The sequence below is a fragment of the Lampetra fluviatilis genome, chromosome 37 (genome assembly GCF_964198595.1).
Source record: "Lampetra fluviatilis chromosome 37, kcLamFluv1.1, whole genome shotgun sequence".
In the NCBI taxonomy this organism is placed as follows: domain Eukaryota; kingdom Metazoa; phylum Chordata; class Hyperoartia; order Petromyzontiformes; family Petromyzontidae; genus Lampetra; species Lampetra fluviatilis.
In genome coordinates, this window is record NC_136311.1 from 7,759,079 (window position 1) to 7,782,516 (window position 23,438).

Sequence of the window (23,438 nt, forward strand, 5' to 3'; positions counted from 1 at the left end):
CGCTGTTACACACCGCCGTTACACACCGCCGTTGCACACCGCCGTTACACACCGCTGTTGCACACCGCTGTTGCACACCGCTGTTACACACTGCCGTTACACACCGCTGTTGCACGCTGCCGTTACACACCGCTGTTACACACCGCCGTTACACACCGCCGTTGCACACCGCCGTTACACACCGCTGTTGCACACCGCTGTTACACACCGCTGTTACACACCGCCGTTACACACCGCCGTTGCACACCGCCGTTACACACCGCTGTTGCACACCGCTGTTGCACACCGCTGTTACACACTGCCGTTACACACCGCTGTTGCACGCTGCCGTTACACACCGCTGTTACACACCGCCATCACACTGCCGTTACACACCGCCGCCGTCGCATCGCCAACGTCAAATCGCCATTGTTACACCACCACCGTTGCACACCGCAGTTGCACACCGCTGTCGCACCACCGTCGAACCACTGCCGTCATACTCTCATCACACCGACGTCACTCCGCTGCCGCCGCCGCCACTGTGTTAATTTAGCTTCACGAAACAAGCGACTAAGGGTTTATCATTTGCTGCACATTTTTGTCCACGTGATGGTCCACGTGATCACTTCAAAGTACGAGGCATGAGCCCGTCTCGACGGGGCATTTGGCCTACTCTTCCACGCCGGCCAAGAGCCCTATCGGCCGAGTGTGCGGGGCGCCCACCTGAGAGCGCCCGCTTGTAGACGCCCTGCAGGATGGCGGCGACGCGGAAGAACGAGAAGGCCAAGTAGAAGTGCCAGTCCTCGACGGGTGGGCGGCCCGAGGCGCCGCAGTACGCCTTCATCGCCTCCTCGTCGCTCGGGATGCCCAGCGCCACGAGGTCGCAGCCCTTCAGCCCTGCGGAAGGCGGGCGGCGTCGCAGGGGGTTGAAGCGCGGGGGCACGCGGACGAGGAGGGGGGGAGTGCGGGCGGCGATTTTACAGGCGTCACGCGGGAAGATTCTCCTGAGGTCGGAGCACGAAAAATAAAACGCGCGAGACGCCGAGGCGTTGGGTTGCCCGATGTGCCGGTCACGCCGAGCGGTGAAACGCGTCGTCCGCTTTAGTCGAATGAATCGACTATTTCAAGATTCGGAGAGCCCAGATCTACACGTGTCTCTGCGCGTGCGTGTGCATTGGTGGGGAGCGCTCGCGTGGTGGTGAGCGCGCTGCGCTATCAACCGAGACCGTGATTCGTGTGCGAGTCCCCCTCGCAATCAATTAACAGGGGAGAATATTGAACCGATCCTAGGCTTTCCCTATGTTGACCCAGGCTTACATGAGTAGCTAGTTGTGTGTGAACATCAGGAAAAGGTGGCCGGGCGTGGCGTTTGCCACCCACTCTTCTCGCGTGCCGTACCGTGCCGGCCTTCACACGTAGACGTCCGCTAACGGCACTAGCCCCAACAATCAGTTGAAGGCTTATACAAGGAGTATCTCTGCGCGTGTGCGTGTTTGCACGTACCGGGCAGGATGGGGAAATTGCGGGGCAGGTGGTGAGCCAGGCAGCTGTAGGAGAGGTCAGAGAGCGGGTTGCCCAGCGTCGACAGCTCCCAGTCGAGCACGGCCCGCACCTCCAGCCGCTCCGCGTCGAACACCAGGTTGTCCAGCCTGGCCAACCGTCGGGCGTGCGTGTACATGCGTGCGCGAGCGAAAGTTCAGTCCCTGGAGAATCTCACAGCAGCGCGCGGGGCGAAACGTCGGACGTCGCCGACGGCACAACCGCAGACGCCCACGCGGGCGGTGGTGTCGGGGAATTAACGGTCAACATTTCACCGGCAAACATCGTTTTCCTCGTCTGTGCTGCCACCGAGACTCATAATTTGACAAACAAAATCGAATGATTACGTTTATTCAAGTTCAAGTTCATTTATTAGGTATAGCCCTGTGAGCCATTCGGCTCTTGAATTGGGTGCAACCGCAACAAACAAAAAACTAAAACATGAACAAAAAACATCTTAAAGTGAATATGTGACTGAGTGCAAACAGAAAATCCAATTAAAGACAGCAAAATATTGCTGAAAAAACACCGTACACCAACGCTGTGTGCAAAAATCCCAGTGGGATGCAAGTCAAACAAGCAACAACAACCACAAGACAACTTAGATTAAGGCCATAAGTCTAACTCTGTACTACAACAAACTTGGCTAAACCAATACACTTTTCGAAATCACCAAAATAAAGCCATGAAAGCAATGAAACAGTGATCATAGGAACTGTGACGGAATTTTCACAATAAATGGCATAAACAACCGTTGGGGAACCATAGATGAAGGTGGAAGGCTACCATGCGGTGAGCCAGCCCAAATAATTGCTCCGAGTTCCCTCTTGTATCAGCTGTCTTTTCAGCCAGTTAAGTGTTCCTACGTGTGGCAAGAAACCGCAGAACCAGGAGAACACCCACGCATGCGACACTGTGCCATACAGAAGGGAGAGATGATAGCAGGCCAACACTTTGCTGTACTGCATTCTGCTGGCGAGCCAGGGTATTGCACCTCGATGCACATTGTAATTTGTGCGGTGATCCACCAACCGTCGCTGCCCACACAGTGCTGGATTAGAGGCGTGCGCCACCACGGGCCATGCGTTCATCCCATCCCCATTTGACTACTGCGATGTTAACTGCCTCGCCTGGCATGCAGGAGGTCGTCGGTTCGATCCCGACCCTGACGCCTGCTGTGTATTTGGAGTTTGCGTGCCTCTCTTTCATCATCATCACGGTGGCTAGGAGATGTTAACTACCTTGCCTGGTATGCAGGAGGTCGTGGTTTCAAATCCCGACCCTGACGCCTGCTGTGTATTTGGAGTTTGCGTGTGCTCCCTGTGGTTGCATTGATTTTGATCCGCGTCCTCCGGTTTTTCCCTCCACATTTAGAAACATGCGCTTAGAGCAGAGGTCGCAAACGGGTTTTGATTGCTTACCCTTACCCGGCCGCACCAGGGTCGCAAACGGGTACCCGTACCCGGCCGAGTACGGGTAGCCGGGTATCGGGTAGGATACGGGTATCGGGTACCCGATTGCGACCTCTGGCTTAGAGTATTCGGCTGCTATAAATTTCCACATGATAAGCCATCATTGTTGTCACAATGGAGAAGCAAGTGTTTGGCACAGTGGACCGTTTTGTCACGATGAGCAACAAAAGCATCAAGTTGCATCCAAGGGCATAAGCTGCCCCACCCAAAGAGGGGAGCACGTGCGGAGGGAGCTCGCTTTGAACCCCCCCCTAACCGCAGGGCTCACCTGAAGTTCATAATCTAACGTTTTTGGGTTTAGATCGCGTTATTTATAAATGTGTCGTAACCCTCCACCACCCGACACGGCCAATCAGTAAAAAAGTGTCACGTTGACAAAAGACAAAATAGTTCACTGCTTTAGCCCACCAGTGTGTTGAAGCGTGAAACCACAACATTTACAATTTGAGTATGACGTTTCGCTTGTAATTGCATCCAGCATCATCGGGCGTGAAACCACAACATTTACAATTTGAGTACGACGTTTCGCTGGTAATTGCATCCAGCATCATCGGGCGTGAAACCACAACATTTACAATTTGAGTACGACGTTTCGCTGGTAATTGCATCCAGCATCATCGGGCAATTCGCCAGAATTCGCCAGAAATTGCCCGATGATGCTGGATGCAATTACCAGCGAAACGTCGTACTCAAATTGTAAATGTTGTGGTTTCACGCTTCAACACACCGGTGGGCTAAAGCAGTGAACTATTTGTCTTTTGTCAACGTGACACTTTTTTATTGATTGGCCGTGTCGGGTGGTGGAGGGTTACGACACATGTATAAATAACGCGATCTAATGTTTTTCTCTTCTTGGTTCTTTCGGTAAAGTCACGTAGAAGGGAAGTCATAAAATAAGAAAAATAAAACATAATAAAATAATTCTCACGACGTTTCGGCCACAACGCAAGCAGCCGTTGATTATGAATAATATTGGTCGCGACAGCCTCACACGCGTTCAACTCACCTGAAGTCTCCGTGCACCACACAGGTCGCCTCCTCTCGGGGCAGGTGAGCCGGCAGCCAATCCACGAGCAGCTCCATGGAGGGCAGCCGTTTGGTCTCGCTCGCTCGGTATTGCTTTGTCCACGTCTGCACCTGACGCCCCACGTATCGTCCTGCCAGAGATGCGTTTTTGTTTGCCGGTTGGCTACTTACACTGGTCAGCAAAAAAAAAAAAAATTCTGGCCTGGACTTTTGCAGCTGTTTTAGACTAATTTCAGGGTGCCGATTCCAAATATTATCTCAGATTTGCTCTATCACATCTCATGTTATGCTATCGGCATACCCCATTTTCATTGATTTTACCCGAAATTAACTCTGTCACTTATGATTGCAAGTTGTTGCGAGTCAGTGACTGCTTTAGTGTTAAAATATGGTGCTGCATTTTTAGGATAGTGTGTTTATAATATCATTTTATGTAGATATCCACATTTATTTAATATTTTTCTTCTGCAGTTTTTATTGAAAATGCAATATTTGATATCTCAAAAACATGATGTGATAAACAAAAACTGACGCCAGATTTGAAATCAGCACCCCAAAATTACCTTACAAATCCTTGGAATACCTTATGCCAGAAAAAGTGTGTTGACCAGTGTTATTAATAATAGAGTTTGATCGCGTAAATATAAATGTGCCGTTAAACCCGTCACCATCCGACACAGCCGATTAGTAAGTTTAACACGTAGGCTTGTACGGTTTAAAGCTTTCGTGACTGCAGGGATTCGTATTCTTGGTTCTTTCGGTAAAGTCACGTAGAAGGGAAATAATGAAATAATGATAAAACATTATTATAAAATAAAAATAAAAACATAATTATGTTTTTTTTTTCCCTTCTACGTGACTTTACTGAAAGAACCAAGAATATATAGGCTTGTACGGTTTACCATTCGAGTACGATGTTTCGCCAGTTTCACAACTCTGGCTATCTGCGGATAATATTGATCGCGAAAGCCTATTACGTGTTAAACTGGCTACTTCTTGTAGTACGTGCAAGGCATGGTTTTTTTCTGGAATCTCACTGCAGGACGAGGGCGTCAGTGATTGCGTGAATTAACGTGACGGCACTTACGCACGCAGGAAAGGCCTCGCTGAGTCTCGAGAACTCGCGGGGGGTGGAGGGGGTGGGGGGGGGGCCTGTTTTACATTGGGCAGGCCACGCCTTGACAACAAATGATGAGACACACGACGAAAAATGAACCGCGGAATGGAGATAGATGGCAGCAACGAGACAAAATTACAGAGCTCGGAGACCACTCGTGGACAAGAACAACCAAGCAAGGGAAGCAATGTGATACGATAAGCGAGGCCTTTGCCCATGAAATGGGATGCTACAAGCTGACAAACAACAACAACGACGACATCCATACATTGGGATTTCCGGCCAAACTCTCCAGGGACGACTTGCGATGGGGGGAGTGGCAACGCGGGGAACCCACCGGTTTTGCCGAAGTCTGTGAGCCCCACGGAGCTGGGATCCACCCGGTGGATTTGGCTGAGCACGGAGGTGACGGCGGAATAGACCTTGCGGCGCTGCTCTGGAGACAGATCCGGCAGCGACGGGTCTTTGAAGATGCGCCCCTCGGCGTACTCCATCAGGTAGAAGGGCGTCCCCAGCACGCTGCGAGAACGGGGCAGCAACGTTCGTCGACGACGTTCGGACAGCAACAGACCAAGCCCGATACCCGCGCGTTGGCTTCGGAGAAGCCATTCGATGGCATCTGGCGAAGCTGAATGAAACTTAAACTGTTTTCTATTTCGCCAGGCAAGTTCCACTGAGCTGTACAGCTCTTTTCTCAGAAGCGACCTGGCCACAAATCATAGCCCGACGAAGCGGCTTATCACGTGGATATTTATAGCAGCCCAATACTTGACACGCACGTTCGTTCTAAATGTGGAGGGAAAAGCTGGAGGACACGGAGAAAAATCCACGCGACCACTGGGAGAACATGCAAACTCCAAAGATACAGGTGTCAGGGTTGGGATGGAACCCACGACCTCCTGCATAACAAGGTGAGAGAGTGAACATCTCGCCACCGCGGTCCTCCATTCGCCACCGTGAACAGAATGCGTGTGCACATTCCTGCAGACCCACGTGGGGGCAACGACCGGTGACAGGGCTCCAATTGCTCGGCCACCACTCCCCAGACAGTCGCCGATCGCCAGCCAACACCGGTGACGATTGTCTGAACTGGTCCTGAGGCCTGGCCTCGGTCGACCTGGTGCAGTGCGTTAAGATTGCCAATGGGAAGACAAAGGCGGCCAGGTGCGGTGCTGGCCACCCACCCCCTTGTGCGCCATGCCGGCCTTCATAGGTGCTGCTCGCTAACAACACTTTTCCCCAACAGTCTGTTACAGGCTATACGGGCGGATCTTTGTCTTTGGGTCGACCAACGCGTGAGTGGCAGTGTTTCTTTCCCACGTTGGTTGCTCTTGCGTCTTGGTGCCTGAAGGACGACGATTTCCTGTCGAGACTCGAGTTGTCTGCGAAGTTGTCTTCGATCGTTGAGCGACGTTTGTGTCTCAAACTGAGAAGCGCCGCGTCCAACCAGCTGAGCGCCGGCGCGGCCCCTCCATCGCGCTATCCTCACAGCTTGGTTAGTAACCGATGACATGTCACAATCAGGCACCGTGATTCGAATTAAGATTCTGTTATTTGTCGTCGTCTCGTGCGTGCAGCCTCCCAATGTCCAACGTACCAATGCGCCTGCAGCAAATATTCAATCGGTGCACGCTACCCGCCTTGCAGGTTAAGTGTGTGCGGGCGAGTAAAGTATGGTGTGTGTGTGTGTGCGCGCATACGCAGGTTGTTGGCGCGTGGGATCTTGACTCACCTGGAATCCTCGCACAGAGAGAGCACTTGTGGTACGGGAACTCCTGCCGCTCCCAGAGCCTTCATCACCCTGCACGGAGCACAGACGCACACAACAAAGACAAAAGATCCCCAGTGTAGCCTCCACAGACGATTGCAGCAAGTGCTGATGAAGGTACTCGGGGTGATGGCGGTGTGGCCCGCACCATGCCGGGATGCCTTTGTCGCCCCAGCGATGATGTTTACATTACCCCACGCAAAGGAACTAATTTAAGGCAGTCAACCTACGGGAGGGGCCAACACTAGCCCAGATATCACTCGAAATTGATGTTAGTCGTGGGGCGGTAATGGAACTCGGGTTAATTAAATCACGATGCCACCACTCCATGCCTTTAAATAATTGGTTTTAAAATGTACCAAGAAATAACATCCATCCCCCACACCTCCATCAGCTGACCAACTCCGAAACAATTATCCACCGAGCAAGTGCGACATAAATGCATTCATGCGGCATTATTATCATTATTGTCGTGAATACAGGAGCCAAGAGAGAGCAGCCACTGCTCCCCCATCTCGCCACCCACACCTGCATTGGAGTGGCATGGTGGCAAGATGTTAACTAACTCGCCTGGTATACAGGAGATTGTGGGTTCGATGCCGACTCTGACACCTGTATATTTGGAGCTTGCGCGGATTTTTCTCCGGGTCCTCCGTTTTTTCCCTGCACATTTAGAATCAACGTGCGTTTAGAGTATTTGGTTGCTATGAATTTACACGCGGTAAGCCACTTCGTTGAGCCATCATCGCATGTGGTGGCCGGGTCGCTTCTCAAAAAGAGCTCATGAGCTCAGTGGGACTTGGTAAAATAAAATAAAAATTGCTTAGTTTAGCAGCAGTAGTTTGCATTTTTCTCCGACGTGAATAATAACTTTTGTCGGATAGCTACAAAATCCGGACCGACAATTGGCGCCGATTAGCTGCACCTGTACTCCCTCTCAACGGCGTGCGCCGATGGCAGCAGCTTTCCCGGCGGCTTCTTGCGCAGGACGAGCTTGCGGTCGCCGCACTCCACGTAGTACGTTGGGTTGGACTGGCCGTGCCGGAACTGACGGACGAGTAGGGCATCTGTTGAGGTGCAACACAAACCATAGACTCAACACACACCACAGACTCAACACACACCACAGACTCAACACACACCATAGACTCAACACACACCATAGACTCAACACACACCATAGACTCAACACACACCATAGACTCAACACACACCATAGACTCAACACTGCACCACAGACTCAACACACACCATAGACTCAACACACACCACAGACTCAACACACACCATAGACTCAACACACACCATAGACTCAACACTGCACCACAGACTCAACACACACCATAGACTCAACACACACCATAGACTCAACACACACCATAGACTCAACACACACCATAGACTCAACACACACCATAGACTCAACACACACCATAGACTCAACACACACCATAGACTCAACACTGCACCACAGACTCAACACACACCATAGACTCAACACACACCACAGACTCAACACACACCATAGACTCAACACACACCATAGACTCAACACTGCACCACAGACTAAACACACACCATAGACTCAACACTGCACCACAGACTCGACACACACCATATACTCAACACTGCCCATAGACACAACACACACCATAGACTCAACACTGCCCATAGACTCAACACTGCACCATAGACTCAACACACACCATAGACTCAACACTGCCCATAGACTCAACACTGCACCATAGACTCAACACACACCATAGACTCAACGCTGTACCACAGACTCAACGCTGCACCACAGACTCAGCACTGCCCATACTCAGCAATGCCGACAGACTCACACTACCCATTAACATTGCCCATAGACTCAGCACTGCCCAGAGACTCAACACTCCCCCTGTAAATTAAGTAGGCCCCCTCCTTAACCTCCTTTCGTTCCTCTCTCAGAGCCTCACCTCTTCTCCATTGCCCAACCTCTACCCCCTCCTTCCCCTCTCGTTCCTCCACTTCTTCCCATCCCTCCCCTACCCTTTCGTCACCCCCACGTGCCCACTCTCATGGTCACTCATTCAGAATATCAGAATCATATTTATTTACACTGAAGGAATCCAATGAGCTATAAATCGATTTTTCACAGATGTTCAGTCGGGGCAAGCCCTTGCACGCCCTTGCCACCTAAATCACTCGATTTTTCTCGCCGCTTTGAAGAGTACGAATACCACTGCCGCACACAACAGGCGAGTTCTAGGCAGCAAGAGGCACGATCGTGACCGCTGGATCGGCTTTCCCGATCGTACACGACGCCAGGGTGCAATGCAACAACGCGATGTGGATGTAGCGTCTCAAGCCGTCGCTGTGCAGGAAGAGGGTGACGCATGCACGCACGGGGGGAGACCACTGGAGATAGGGAGATATCGGACACGGAACAGATTCTTTTAACAAAGGAACAGCCAACCCTGTAAACAGAACCGACCCTAGACCTTTGGGGGCCCTAAGCAAAATTTGGTAGGAGGCCTCTTTGGTGTATGATTTTTTTCACCCACTAGCTAGCAGTGACTCTAGGGGGCCCTCTGCTGGCCACGGGGCCCTTTGCAATTGCAAGGGTCGCTTAGTGGCTGGGCCGGCTCTGCCTGTAAAAACCCCAAACATGAGCTCCGTGCATGAAGATGCGTTGCGACCTGCTTGAACGTCGGACGTGTCAGTGAAACAAAGTAAAAGCGTAAACATCATTCGTACACGGTGTTATTATTTCCCGCTCACCGGCGTGCAGCCCCAGTGCCGTGCGCAGGTAGGCAGCCAGCGCCCGCTCGTCAATCTCCAGGCCGGCGCGCACCGCGCCGGTGTCCGGGGCGCCGTGGGACAGCGAGAAGCCCAGCAGGGACTCCAACTCCGCCAGTGCCACCTTGAGGTCCCCCACCTGCAAGGGAGACAAAATCCTCCCAATTGGTATCATTCGGAGGGGCGCACGCGTTCTCATCAGATCTCAACTAAACCACCGGAGCAATTTTTATTTTACCAGGTAAGGCCCACTGAGATATAGAACTCTTTTTCAGAAGGGACCCAGCCACAAATGACAGCTCAAGGAAGTGACTTATCGCGAGGAAATGTATAGCAGCCAAAAACCCTAAACACACGTCGATTCTAAATGTGGAGGGAAAACTGGAGGACCAAGAAAAAAAATCCACGCGACCTGGCCACAAATGAAAGCCCAACGACGTGGCTTATCACGTGGAAATGTATAGCAGCCAAACCTATAAACACGCGTTGATTGTAAACGTGGAGGGACGCAAACACCAAATATACAACAGGCGTCAGGGTCAAAATCAAAACCACGACCACCTGTATAACAGGCGAGGGACTTAACATTTCGCTAAGCCATCATTGTCGTCGCGGCCACTATCATAATCGTCGGCCGCAATCAATCCACCGCTGGACGAAGGCCTCCTCAAGCCTTTCGCCATCTCTCACGGTCCAGCGATCAAACGATCCACGCCGGCGCCTGCCAAACGAGCCGGTTTCGTTGTCCCACCTCTGTGTGCTCCCTCCTTTAGCTGCCACTCCATCGTTCTTCCCGACCACTGGCTCTCCACCCCATTCAGCGACGTGCCCTACCCCAATCCAACTTGCTTGTCTCAGCGGTCAACGTGATGTCTCCAACCTGTGCCTTTGTTCCCCGAACTCACGTTGCTCCTCCTTCCGCGTCTCGATGTCACACCCGACGTGCGTTCCACCACGCCTCGTTTGCCGCGCTTATCAGGCGTAGCCCTTCCTGCGCTGGCCGTGACGCGACACGACCCTAGGCCACCAGCGGAGAGCCGCGCGGCACGACCGGGAACGCCTGCGCGGCAGGACTTTTCCGTCGTGGCTACGTTGTGTCGTTTGTCGTCGTCACCGTCGTCGTTCAAGGCTCGTGCAGTGATCGTGGGGGGGAGGATCGCACCTTGATGGTGCGAAGGCCCAGGGCCCGAGCCGGTGCCAGGTTTTCTCCGAGGTCGTCGAGAAAGACGGCGCCGCTCGGAGGAACCCCGAGCTCTTCCAGGCAGAGCGAGTAGATCCTGGGGTCCGGCTTCTTCATCCCGACCACGCACGACTCCACCACCTACCCCACGATGAGACCAAACGCCAAGTGGTCACATCTTAAATTGTCACACTGCTGTTAAAAATAATCTACGCTTTGGGTTTCCTGCTGGCTGCTGGCTGGGCTCCTGTCCAGGTCGTTCAACAGAAAAACGCTCTGGAGCGCTCTGCCCATTGAACGCAACCCCCTTTACTGTCGCATCCGTACAATCTCGTTTGTTTTGATTACTAGCGTAAATCTTCTTGGTTCTTTCGGTAAAGCGTCTTTCCGACAGACCTGTTCTTAACCTGAGGATGGCTGCTTGCGTTGTGGCCGAAATGTCGTGAGAATTATTTTATTATGTTTTATTTTTATTATTTTATTATTTCCCTTCTACGTGACTTTACCGAAAGAACCAAGAAGACGAGTCCTTGCAGTCACGAAAGTTTAAATCGAAATTTACTAGCGTAAAGTAGAACAAATCCATGCATTTTTGCATTCGCGTCAAACACAAGCCAGCAGGGCAGACGACTTTAGGAGGAGCCGAGCGAACGCATCTGCAATAACCGGCGGCGGCATGTTGGGAGGCGCCGCGCTGACCACGTCGAAGAGGGCGCGGTCCAGCGGGAGGAACGTGGCGCCGCCGCGGACGTAGAAGTTGTTGGTGAGCAGCGCCGTCTTCACGCCGCGCTCGCGCACTCCCCTCAGTGCCGCGAGCGCGCCGGGCACCGGCGTGGCGAGCTGCCCCACCAGGTGTGCCACAAAGCCGTCCACGCTCACCGCACGCCCCGCCTGCTCCCCCGCGGTGAACACACAAACGACAGCGGCTTTCAATTCATCGGCGTCGGCCAACGATTTTCCAAGCTCTGCAGCCCTCCAGTTAATCAGGCATTTATTCGCTCGTTAATGAGTGTTTACACGTGGGAGGAAACAGCAGCACATGGAGAAGACGCCTCGCGTGCGAAGGGAAAACCCTCTGGTCCCATACGGAAGGAACAGGTGGAGTCCACATTCGTGCTCTACTGCATTCTACTGGTGGGCCAGGGGTAGGACACCTCCTCGACGCCTACGGGAAGGGAGTATCACAACATTTGTGCGATCCACCAACCCTCGGTGCCTGGATGACAGGCCACGTGCATGCCACCACAGCCCTATGGCTGTGGTGGCTATGCACGTGTTATTGTGTCCGTGTGTTTGTAACCACTATTATTATCGTGTTATTGTTTTAAATATTTGATCACATTTGGGGTTACGTTACCACTGTCACAGCCTGACAGCTGCTGTTGTTGTGCATGTGCATCCTGTGTTCTCAATTCACTGCTGGATGAGTGCCTCCCACTACCGCCCGGACAAAAAATGGGTTTTGTATCATCCGTGTTTTCATTTCGTCTGCTCCACTCTTGCCCCCCATCACTCCGGCTAATCAAGAATTGCCCGCCGGGTGGCTCAGCGGTACGGCGAGCCGCTCGCAATCGAAAGGAGTGCAAATTAAAATCCTGCTTGGGGGTTGACTCGAGCTCTCATCCATCCTGCCGGGGTCGATTCAAACGAGCACCTCAGCGTGGGGAAGTTAACGACGGTTGTCCTTCAGGGGAAGACTCGCCTCCCGTCACAGGGATTGGGGGTTTCCCCCGCTCGCTCAAGAGCTGCAGAGAGGAACCGAGCACAACCTTGAGCACCACCTTGGTGCTTATTTCGAGCAGCAAATCACGTGACTTTGAATCGCAGGTTGACTGCACGACCGGCGTCCGTGCACGGCGATCGCGCTCGGCGCTGCTTACGATTCTGGAGCAGTCGGCGCCGAAGAGCTCGTCAAACGTCTCGGGCGACATCTCCCCACGCTGGTAGCGGCACCACGCGTTCGCCTCGCCACCGTCACGCAGCACACGCAGCACCGTGCCGCCCGGCAGCCCGCACGCCGCCTCCCACTCTACGCACCACACGCACCTCCGGTCAGCGCGGCTGGCTACGTGCGCTGCGGAAGAAGTTCAACGCACGTATATGCACACGCATGCACCACGACGGCGACGGCAGCGATAGTGACGACGGCCGCTGTTGAGCACTAAGTGGCGGTGACGTCACCGCCTGGAGCCTGTGCCATGCTAGGTTCACTTTTATGCCGTCACGTGACGTGTCGAAGGCTCGCTGCTGACAGGAGGTCACGGGACAGAGCCAAGTGCCATGTGTTGATTGACGGAGGTAACTGACAGATGCAGTCAACTTGCTGTATTTTAATCGCCCGGCCCTCAGCTCATTGTTCCGAACGTCACTCCTCTGCCCTCCCGTGTTGCTGGAGGGCAACTACCTCCAACTGCCCAGTAGCGTCCTTCACGAACCTCCTCAACAGAGGCGGATCTTAACACCGCTGGTACCAGTCATCTGCAAGTCCACTCAGCCCAACATTCTCCAGTACCACATTAGTCCCTCTCTTCTCGAGCCTATGCCGTGCCCATTTAGCCCCCTCTATCGGGCCAAACAGAAGCTGCTTGGACATGCAGTGGCTGGGCATGCAGACTACATGACTCAGCCAATGTACCCTCGGCTGCCGGAGAAGCTCATCGATGGGACTACCCCCTACTATTTCAAATATCTGCGAGCTCCTCGCACAAATCAAGCATGGTTAAAACCAGGATGGATCGTAGGCAGACCAGCCGGAATGTATTAAATCAGCGCAGACACACACAACATACACGGCCCCTCTGTAGCATTACGGATTGATGGGGCAAACGCTGCTAGTGGGCACCTATTAAAGGTTGTCACGGCGCACGAGGTGGGGGGGGGGTGGGAGGCGAGCACCACAGTCTGGCTGCCTTTGTCTCCCCAATGCGGCAGTATGTTTCCCACTGCACCAGTCATGAGTTTGAGTCAACCAAGGGGAGACCCAGGCCCAGTTCAGATATTCGTCACTGATGTTGGCCGTGATTGGGAATCAAACTCAAGTTGCCGGTTTCAGAGCGCGGTCTGCTAAGCAGTAGGCGACCATCCCCACGACGTTTGGTGATTATACGATGTCAGAACTTTCTGACAGAATGTGTATTATAAGCGTTATAGATTGTGAAGATGCAACAATGACTTATGGTAGACTCGTGCCGAGCAAACTTCAGTTGAAGAACTTGTAAGCAATTCTTATTCACACTGGAAGTACATCAAAGAAACAAAAACAACACGACAAACATGTGAAATACAATTACTAAGTTATGGGAAAGCGACATTGTGAAGATCATCACATCGTGACATTGAATATCGCATCATGCAAAACGATATCACAGCAAGCCCACCTTGCACTGCACAGGGACAGCTTCCTTTGGTTAGACTTAAGCTTGGCATCGGAATTATCGAGGTGGGACGTGATGCAAGGTGCTTCGAGTTTCGGACGCATTTAACCCTTTCCTGCTCCAATGACGTACGTGTCAGTACGTGTACATCACCAGTACCGAGGCTCCCACAAGGCCATGCGGGAGGGCATGCGGTACAGTTTTGCGCCAGCCATCAATGAGTGTGGCCGTGTCGCTACAGTTCTCTGCGGTGAGTACAATGTCTTTAAAAACAACGACGCTACGCCTCTCCAAATAAAATTCCCGCTGAACCGCTTGCGCGTTCCGAAATTCGGCGGTGAGCGGGACGACCCACCCAGCAACTTGCAGTCGGAACGCGAAAGGGTTAAGTGCCCCATAAATACCAGCGACCCTTGTCCTGCCGGGCCCCTCGGTCAGGACAAGGTTCCTCGCCTTCCGTAACGACACCTTGTATGGGCGGGTACGGCGACGGCAGGATCACTCCTCCCATGTCGAAAATGACGGCTCTCACGTCGCCGGCGCCATGGCTCCATCGCGAGCCCTCGAGTCGCGTGGAGCGCGGTGCCAGCGGCGGCAAGGGCAGCAGCGAGCGCAGGCGGGGACTCCGCCAGAGGCTCAGAGAGTTCCAGCCGAACATCCTGATCGGTGGGGGTGGAGGAAACAAGGAGCACAATTGGTCTCCCGCTGGACATAAGCGGACACATTTTACAAAGTGGATTTGTGTATGTGTACTTGTACGGTACGGTCTTTTTGTCAAGCCACCGCTGGATGACGTCCCCGAGATGTGGGTCGTAGGGGAGGGTGGGGGGGTGTTATTTGACCGGCGTGTTTGACGGTCGGTCGGTACAGTTTGGTGAATGCGGGGGAGGCGTAGACGCTGGAGTAGAGGGCAACAGACGTCTCTGCACTGGCCCCCTTCTGACAAACGTAGCCCTGCAGCAGACTGCAACACCTGTTTTACGAGTGGCTATCACCCATTCAAGCATTGTCCAGGCTTACACCTGCTGAGCTTACGAGATCAGGCGCATTCTGGATGATTCGGCCACATAGGCTGTGGAGTTATATCACGCCTAAACGCAGCATTTCAATATGCGATACAGTGGGCATATTTATTGTATATACAGGGTGCTTAAAAAATGTTTAACACTTCTCAGAATTTTCAACAATACCACAAGACATGTGCCTCCGGGCTCTGGAGACCACCTGGAGAAGATTCCAGGCACGTGTTGACAATTATGGCGAACAAGTCGAGACTCTTTCACTTTTCGAAGCTATTAACGTCACATTTGTTATCATGTTACAGTGTATTATCCGTTCTTTTTCCATTAAAAACAATAGTCGCATATAAGTGTTTACCTTTCTTTGAAGCGCCCTGTATATAGTGAAACAGTCATACAAATAAAGACATCTCGTATTAATCAACTGCCCAAGCTCTGCAGTCCTCTATATACCAAGGTGTTATCTGCCAATTAATGAGTGCTTACATGTGGGAGGAAATCGGAAACACTTGGGAGAAAACCGCACGCGTGCGTGGGAGCAAAACTCTACCCCGTACGGAAGGGACATGTGGAGATGTGGGCTTTGCACAGAACGAGTTGAGTTGCAGAGGTCTGTTCGTCAGTCGATGTGTTCCTAAGTCCAACTTTACTCCTGTCGATTCCAAACACGCTGCACGGCGTGTAAACTGAACACGGTGAATGGCTTTAAAAGTTGTATAATATCCTGTAGACGCCACTGGTTCTTTATGCTCTGCATATGTCGATGCCACTGGTTCTTCACGTTCTGCAGATGTAGATGTCACCACCGCCATCTATTTGCGCGGCGGTTGAACTTACGACTCTCGATCGGAACAGCTGCAACTGGATATACGGACGAGTCCGTTCGTATCTCTGAAAGTTCGTAAGTAGAGGAGGGCCTGTACTGCCTTCTCCTGGAAGGCTAGAGTATGGCTTACAGGAAGTTCACAGCGTAAGACTAAAATAACACCAAAGGAACATTAAATTCACCCAAACACAGCTGTCAGCAGTCGAAGAGCATGCTTGCCAACAAGGACATTCAATTGATTTTGATAAAGTTGAAGTGTTATACAGAACTAATTTATTACTGGCCAAGATTAGTTAGAGAATTAACTGAAATTGAGAATTCAAGTAATTTTAATTGCTGTAATAGCTATAGTCAGCGCAGCCTGGAAGCGTATTATTAAGTAAAGCACAAAATATTGTTTTTTTCGGTAAAGTCACGTAGAAGAGAAATAATAAAATAATAATAATAAAACTATTAAATTTTCCCTTCTATGTGACTTTACCGAAAGAACCAAGAATATGAATCCCTGCAGTCACGAAAGCTTTAAATCGAAATTTAAAGCACAACACACATTTTAATTCCTTACAGGTGAGTCACATGCTAAGTGGCTGACTACTGACCTATTACATAATTGCATACACCCCCGCCTCTGATCTCGAATCCAGATGGGTGTTCAACAACGATGACGTGGTCCTGCACTATTTAAGACCTGAAGCAGGTGGATGGCTTCACTATTCCGGCAAATCGCCCGAAGATGCTGGATGTAATTTCCAGCGAAACGTCGGACTCCAATTGTAAATGTTGTGAATCCATCTTCAACACACCGGTGGGCTAAAGTAGTGAACTATTTTGTCTTTTTTCTTCTTGGTTCTGTCGGTAAAGTCAAGTAGAAGCGAAATAATACAATAAAAATAAAACGTAATAATATAATTCTCACAACGCAAGCAGCCGTCCTCACCTGAGGACGGCTGCTTGCGTTGTGGCCGAAACGTCGTGAGAATTATTTTATTGTTTTATTTTTATTATTTGATTATTTCCCTTCTACGTGACTTTACCGAAAGAACCAAGAAGATGAATCCCTGCAGTCACGAAAGCTTGAAATCGAATTTTTTTTTGTGTCAACGTGACACTTTTTTTTACTGATTGGCCGTGTCGGGTGGTGGAGGGTTGCGACACATTTATGAGTAACGCGATCTAAACCCAACAACCTTTAATTATGAAGAGTTCGAGGAGTGATCCATCAACCCCAGCTGCTGCCTCCGCAGAGACACCCGCAAGCCCCCGGCAATGACTCTCGACCGTCTGTGGGGCAGGTGACCACTGCCATACGGCCATAGGGGCCGTCCATAAATGACGTCACGCGATTTTGGACGATTTTTGACATCCCCCCCTCCTCGTCACACGGCGTCACAAAAAGTCAGACCCCCCCCCCAAATATGACGTCACAAAGCTCTGCCCCCCCCCCAAAAAAATATAAAACATGCTTAAAATCGCGTTAAACTATTGTCATTGTAGTGCGTATTTAATGTGGCGCTGTACTCTGTTGTAGGAGAAAACATTTATTAAAAAATATATTTAAGTAGAACGTGTTGTCTATATTAATTTAAAGTTGCGCATTTTGATGTGACGTCACATTTCTCACCCACCCCTCCTCGTCATACATCGTCACAAATGTCTGACCCCCCCCCTAAGTGCGTGACGTCATTTATGGACGCCCCCCCCTTACAGCTGCTGCTATTGCTGTGGGTGTACAATCTTGCGTCTCTCTCCACGCCGTATGGGGGGCCGAGCCGTACGTTGACCATACTTCACTACGTGGGTCGACCACGTGTGCGGCACGGCAGCGAGGGACGACTGCCCACAGAACCTATAGCACCTGTTATGCACGGCGATGAGTCGCCCATCCAACTCAGTGCTCAGGCTCAACCCAGGCTCGGATCAGGGCATTTAAACCCCGTGGTTAACAAATTACTTTAGCGAAAGAACCAAAGAGTATGGATTCCTGCAGTGACGAAAGCTTCAAATCAAGTTACAAAGCAATTATTTGTTAATTGCTTCCTACGGGTTGTTAGCATTGCCACTCATTGCATTACCAGCCGCCACAACATTGTGTTTATCTTGTAAAGAATACTGTAGTGGCGTTATCGTCACGTAACAAGCGCGTCGTTTCTCGCGTGGCGGGGCAAGAGTTGTGCACATTAAACAACAACAACAACAAAGTTTTACGTTTCAGAGGCTCGCGATGTCTGGAACGTCGTCAGCATGAAGCGCGCAGGCCGCGTGGTTTGACTGGGTGAGAGGTCGGCAGCAGACAGAGGCAACCACGGGGAGGGCTGCAGACAAGAGCAGCCGTTCATTTGGAGGTGTTTTTTCTATATTCTTGGTTCTTTCGGTAAAGTCACGTAGAAGGGAAATAATAAAATAATAAAAATAAACCAATAAAATAATTCTCACGACGTTTCGGCCACAACGCAAGCAGCCATCCTCAGGTGAAGAACAGGTCTGTCGGACGCTGTCTTTCCGACAGACCTGTTCTTCACCTGAGGACGGCTGCTTGCGTTGTGGCCGAAACGTCGTGAGAATTGTATTTTATTACGTTTTATTTTTGTTATTTTATTATTTCCCTTCTACGTGACTTTACCGAAAGAACCAAGAAAACGAAGAAGTATTTCGTCTTTTTCTTTGACATGTTGCTGTACCCCTGGCTTAGCCTGTTGTGTGGACTTTCGATCCCCCGGTGAGCCTCCAAGGCCCACTCCAGACACGAGGGGGCAGTGTCAACACGGCTGTGGAGCCCTGGACGGGGATCTGTGTGGGCCGGACAATTTCACGGGGCATTTTCCAGTTTGTCTCTTTTTTATTTACACGCTTTCATTTAACTCACTCTGTTGTTGTTGTCGTTGTTGTCGTTGTTGTTGTCGTTGTTGTCGTTGTTGTTGTCGTTGTTGTATCCTCAAATTTTGTAACTCAATTTTAACCCACTTCCCAATGAGGTATCGGCTGCAAACTTGGTATACTTACGTCATACTGATGACAATACTATCTTATATATTTTTTTAAACATTCTTTTTTATTACACGCTTTTATTTAACTCACTCTGTCTGTTGTTGTTGTCGTTGTTGTATCCTCAAATCTTGTAACTCAATTTTAACCCACTTCCCAATGTGGTATCGGCTGCAAACTTGGTATGCTTACGTCATACTGATGACAATACTATCTTATATCATAAAAAAATAAAATAAACATTTTTAAACGATCTTTTTGATATGTTATGTTTCGGCTTGGGTCAAATTGTCCACGGTCAACTGACGTTGGCTGTAATTGGCCACGGTCCCTTACGTTATGGCAAGCTTCGGGGCCACTTCCTGGAGTCGTGGAGTTCTTCCATTCCTAGTACATTTCATAAAAGCGTGTTTAAAAAAAAGTGTTTTTAAATATTACTTATTTGACTATGCAGTCGTCCCCTCGGCTGTGACTGACAGGGTCAGAGGTCGGCAGACAGAGGACACCGTGCGGCTTTCAGCCAAGAGCAGCTGTTTGCACCACGTGTCCCCAGAATCAGAATGTTGATATATACTGGAGGAATCCGATGCGCTATAAAGCTATTTTTCACACATGTCCAGTAGGAGCGGGTCAGAACGTTACAATGTCAAACAAAACAAAAGTACGATAGGAGTCCAAAGTATAGGAAAGGTAAACAAGCCACTTAAAATAAATATACAAATAAAACTAAACAATGTTTCATCTTCAATCTTGAGTAAATCCCAATGAGCTATTAGCATCTTTTTCGGAAGCTACCTGGCCACAAATGATAGCTCAACAAAGTGACTTATCGTGTAAACGAAAAGGCAAACAGATGCCTAATTTTCACAGACGAGAAGAAACCCTGCTGATGACTGCAGGGTTATGGTTACACAAAGACACCGTTCCTCCGTATAGCCTGAACAGACTGTTGGGGCAAGTGCTGTTAGCGAGTAGCACCTGTGAAAGCTGACACGGCACACGAGGGGGTGGGTGGCCAACACCACGCCCGGCCGCCTTTGTCTCCACAGTGGCGATGTTAACGGTGATGATGATGATACTGATGAATGACGTCACAGAATGAAGAATGAAAGGGAAAAGAACGAGAGGAAGGGCCAAGTGTGTGGATGCTGGAGGAGCTGAAGGGATGAAGGAGTTTATGGTAATAAAGCGGACGGGTGGGGGTAGAGAGGATGGAGAAGGTGGAAGCCACGTGGCTAATTAAATTAAATTTTATGTTTACATGTCATTAGAGCGCCTTCACTCAAGGCGTTTGACATACTTAAAAACCCCGTGACAGAATCGAATGATTAAGATGGCAGGGGCGTGCAAGGCTTGAGGATTGAGTGGCATCACTAAGAGGGTACAGTAAAACCTAGGGCTCAGGTAAGGGCTGCAGGGGAGGGACGGGAAGGAGTGGAGGGACGAGCAGAGGGAAGATGAAGAGAATGGGCGATAGAGAAGAGGTGATGCTTTGAGAGAGAGGAACGGGTGAGGGTTAAGGAGGGGGACTTCTTCATCTACAGAGGTAGTGCTGAGTCTAAGAACAGTGTTGAGTTTCTGGGCAGTGTTGAGTCTATGGGGCAGTGTTCAAGTCTATTGGTCAGTGTTGAGTCTATGGGCAGTGCTGAGTATATGGTGCAGTGCTGAGTCTCTGGTGCAGTGTTGAGTCTATGGTGCAGTGTTGAGTCTATGGGGCAGTGTTGGAGTCTATGGGCAGTGTTGAGTCTCTGGGCAGTGCTGAGTCTATGGGCAGTGCTGAGTATATGGGCAGTGTTGAGTCTATAGTGCAGTGTTGAGTCTATAGTGCAGTGTTGAGTCTCTGAGCAGTGCTGAGTCTATGGGCAGTGTTGAGTCTATGGGCAGTGTTGAGTCTATGGGCAGTGTTGAGTCTGTGGTGCAGTGTTGAGTCTATGGGCAGTGCTGAGTCTCTGGGCAGTGTTGAGTATATGGGCAGTGTTGAGTCTATGGGCAGTGCTGAGTCTCTGGGCAGTGGTGAGTCTATGGGTAGTGTTGAGTCTATGGGTAGTGTTGAGTCTATTGACAGTGCTGAGTCTATGGGCAGTGTTAAGTATATGGGCAGTGCTGAGTCTATGGGGCAGTCTTAAAGTCTATTGGTCAGTGCCGAGTCTATGCGCAGTGCCGAGTCTATTGGTCAGTGCCGAGTCTATGCGCAGTGCCGCTTAATGTAGAGGGGACGTTGATTCCAGTGGGGGAGGGCGTGCAAGGAGGGAGACGGACCGAGCACCGGTTATGGAGTTGGGACCGAGACACTGAACTTGCCACACACCGCAGCTCGCCACGAGAGGCGCGGTCCACGGCCACCGGCATCTGGTGGCGCTGACGTCACGCTTCCGCAACAATTGACACACAGACGGACACGCCACTTGTTGCTTGCCACACGAGTTGCGTTCGAACGGCGTTTGTCACCGAAACAAACACGGATCCTCTGCGAACGCGCGCCTTCTCCGCCTGCAACGGGTGAGTGTGGACGAGTCTGGGAGGGTTGAGTGACTTTGTGGGCGGAGTGTGAGTTGGTTTTGAGTGACTTGTGAGTTTGGTGAGTGCTGTGGATGGACGTGTCAGCTGGTGTGGTGTGTGTCAGTTGGTGAACGTGTCAGCTGGTGTGTGTCAGCTGGTGTGTGTCAGCTGTGTCAGCTGGTGTCAGCTGGTGCGTGTCAGCTGGTGTGTGTCAGCTGGTGTGTGTCAGCTGGTGAACGTGTCAGCTGGTGTGTGTCAACTGGTGAACGTGTCAGCTGGTGCGTGTCAACTGGTGTGTGTGTGTCAGCTGGTGAACATGTCAGCTGGTGTGTGTCAACTGGTGTGTGTGTGTCAGCTGGTGTGTGTGTGTGTCAGCTGGTGCGTGTCAACTGGTGTGTGTGTATCAGCTGGTGAACGTGTCAGCTGGTGTGTGTCAGCTGGTGAACGTGTCAGCTGGTGCGTGTCAACTAGTGTGTGTGTGTCAGCTGGTGAACGTGTCAGCTGGTGCGTGTCAGCTGGTGCGTGTCAGCTAAAGCATCTGCCAAGTCATCTCAGTCGGTCAACCCGCGGCAACCTGGGTCTGTTCCGTGACCCCCTGCCGCCAGCGGGCCTTGGACACTTCACGTGGCCGCAGAGTGCACCTAGCCTGGCACGAGCGCTACTTTGTGGTTGATGAACATCGGTTGGTGTTGCGTGGGGAGTGGTTCGCGCTCCGAACCCGACCACCCGGGTTCGAATTCCCGCTCACGTCCACCAAGCACCAGTGACGATTAACCGAACCGGTCTTGGCCCTCCTCTAGGTCGACTCGGCCTCAAATGCGTACGTGTGTATAAGCATCGCCACTGGGAAGCGCAAACAAAGGCGGTCGGGCGTGGTTACTCGCTATCAGCACCTGCCCCTGCAGTCTGTTATTAAAAACAGATTTTCGGGTGATATATTGTCTTTGAATGTCAGCCAACCCAAGGCACATTGTCTCTGGCCCGTGACCTGCCAGCGAGCCTTCGACATGCTTCACATGACGCACCTAGCCTGGCACAAGCGGTGTGGTGACGTCACCGCCACTTAGTTCAGATGAGTTGTCAGCAGTTGTCAGGAGCGGGTCTGTGTGGTTGAATGTGGCCAGCACCAGTGACGATTATCTGAACCGGTCCTGGGCCTCCGCCCTAGGTCGACTCAGCCTCAAATGAGTACCTGTTGCGGTGTGCAAACATCGTCACTGGGGAGACAAAGGCGGCCGGGCGTGGGGCGTGCCGACTTTCATAGGCGCTACTCGCTAACAGCACTTGCTCCTACAGTCTGTTAAGGCTACACGGGGGAGGGTATATTTGTCTTGTTGTTTGTGTTTCGATTTAAAGCTTTCGTGACTGCAGGGATTCATCTTCTTGGTTCTTTCGGTAAAGTCACGTAGAAGGGAAATAATAAAATAATAAAAATAAAACATAATACAATTAAAGTCACGTAGAAGGGAAATAATAAAATAATAAAAATAAAACATAATAAAATATTTTATTATGTTTTATTTTTATTAAAATATTTTATTATGTTTTATTATGTTTTATTTTTTATTATTTTATTATTTCCCTTCTACGTGACTTTACCGAAAGAACCAAGAAGTTGTTTTTTGTGGTTGCATGTGAATGAGCGAGTGGGGTTGCTCAGTGCGTGGGTACGCGATTAAGTATGGCCAAATAACCCCCACGACTGACACAACGTGGGGCAGGTGTGGGTGGCTCTACCAGGAGTGGATTGACAACACCGCTGCTGCTGTTCATATAGACACGCGCTCCTGTTTTGTTAAAGTTGTGAGTCAGAGATCATGACTAATGCAGTTTGTTTTATTTGCTTATAATGGGGATCTGTTTCCGATTGAAC

General features: G+C 50.8%; 2 protein-coding genes across 4 annotated transcripts in view; one reads left to right on the forward strand and one right to left on the reverse strand.

The window, feature by feature from the left end:
- Window positions 1–356: 356 nt before the first annotated feature.
- On the reverse strand, window positions 357–18,357 carry LOC144945459 (acyl-CoA dehydrogenase family member 10-like). The gene is made up of 13 exons (XM_078873976.1): window positions 18,290–18,357; window positions 14,708–14,898; window positions 12,746–12,894; window positions 11,565–11,756; window positions 10,848–11,006; window positions 9,668–9,824; window positions 7,830–7,971; window positions 6,869–6,937; window positions 5,474–5,655; window positions 4,000–4,150; window positions 1,486–1,631; window positions 706–879; window positions 357–361 (listed from the first exon to the last, which is right to left on the reverse strand). The coding sequence occupies exons 1-13, from the start codon at window positions 18,325–18,327 to the stop codon at window positions 357–359; spliced, it is 1,755 nt and encodes a 584-aa protein (XP_078730102.1). The 5' UTR covers window positions 18,328–18,357.
- A 3,079-nt stretch (window positions 18,358–21,436) lies between these two features.
- Window positions 21,437–23,438, forward strand: part of LOC144945310 (rabphilin-3A-like) — a 58,191-nt gene continuing 56,189 nt past the window's right edge. For all 3 annotated transcript variants that reach the window (XM_078873734.1, XM_078873736.1, XM_078873738.1), the window contains exon 1: window positions 21,437–21,565. The gene's annotated coding sequence lies outside the window, so the exon portion shown is untranslated. The remainder of the gene's footprint in view (window positions 21,566–23,438) is intronic.